Consider the following 1,284-nt stretch of genomic DNA (forward strand, 5'->3'; position numbering starts at 1 on the left):
CTTGATCATGCATACCAGAACTCGAAATTCTGTTGAGGAGTCCGCGTCTGCGCACAGCTTCAAAAGATGAAGGGTTGCATGAGAGAAGCTGAAGTGCGGTCATACCATCTTCGTCTCTTTCATCAATTATATGTCCGAATTGTTTAGCTATTTCCAGAGCCAAACCTATTTAGGCTTTTTTTTTTTTTTAATAAAAATCATACACAAATTGAAACGAACAAATGAAAAATTCACATAAATAGAAATAGGACTAACTGAAGTGGTGAGCAAGGATGGCGATGTGAAGAATAGTGGTCTTGTCATTCCTCTGAATAAATGGTTGCTGGCTGGCTTCATCATCTCTCGATATTTTATCTGCCAGAAAGTTGAAGATGTCAGTCTTGCCATAGCGGGCTGCCCGAAAGAGTGCGGTTTCTCCAAGTTTGTTGGTCTTGCTCAACAACTCTGGGTCTTTCTCCAACATCTTCTTCGCTATCTCGACCGAGTTGTCTTGGTCGAGAGTAGCTGCCTCGTGAAGCATATTGTTGCCAGTATTGTTTGGGCAGGTGATTTTGTGGAGAAGGTGGTGAGGCAAGGCATCGAGAAGACTGAGTACCAGGTTACCTTGTTTGGCGTAAGTGGCCTTGTGGAGCACTGTGTCGTTGTGTATGGTTAGTATGTGCAGTGAATGGTCATCAATACCTTCACAGAGTCGTATCACCTTGTCAGCCTCTTCGTTCAGCAGAGCTCTGTACAGCTCTCCGTTTAATTCATGATCTTTAGCGACATCCTTGGAAGCCGTGATGATCAGTTGAAGCGTTAAAAGAGAATGAAAGTAAAGAGATTGATATATTGGATTCAATCGGCTAGCTAGCTAGGAATTTATGCTCACAAAAGAAGAAGAAAAAAGGCTAAGAATCTATTCTTTTGGAAAACAGAAAAGATTCATGATATAGATAATTGGGCCAAACTTCATATATTTATTTCCCAATATATAGTCCTCTCTAGAGTGTTAAAGAACAACGATTTTTTTAAAAAAAGTTAGACAAGAATTTTCACTTTAAGAACATTAGAGATTGGTGATTGCCGAACGCATGCACTTCAAAAGTATATCATAAGCACGTGGAACATGCTAAGACGAAACGATTAATATTTTTTTTTCTTAAATTTTGCGTTGTACAATACTTTGCACCAATCATTTTATTTTATCTTTTGACAACTTTATGCTTGTTTCAACTGGGGTATTCACAGAGTTGCAATTACCCATCTTGAATTTCTCTAAAATCTCCCCCATGTACTTCTTTT

At 38.9% G+C, this 1,284-nt stretch overlaps 1 protein-coding gene across 1 annotated transcript; it reads right to left on the reverse strand.

Annotated features, from left to right (window-relative positions):
• Positions 1 to 250: 250 nt before the first annotated feature.
• Positions 251 to 1,075, reverse strand: LOC132170153 (uncharacterized). Its single transcript, XM_059581047.1, has 2 exons — positions 1,067 to 1,075; positions 251 to 769 (listed from the first exon to the last, which is right to left on the reverse strand). Exons 1-2 carry the CDS (start codon positions 1,073 to 1,075, stop codon positions 251 to 253), a joined length of 528 nt encoding a protein of 175 aa, XP_059437030.1.
• Positions 1,076 to 1,284: the final 209 nt, after the last annotated feature.

This window comes from Corylus avellana, chromosome ca2, assembly GCF_901000735.1.
Source record: "Corylus avellana chromosome ca2, CavTom2PMs-1.0".
NCBI lineage: Eukaryota > Viridiplantae > Streptophyta > Magnoliopsida > Fagales > Betulaceae > Corylus > Corylus avellana.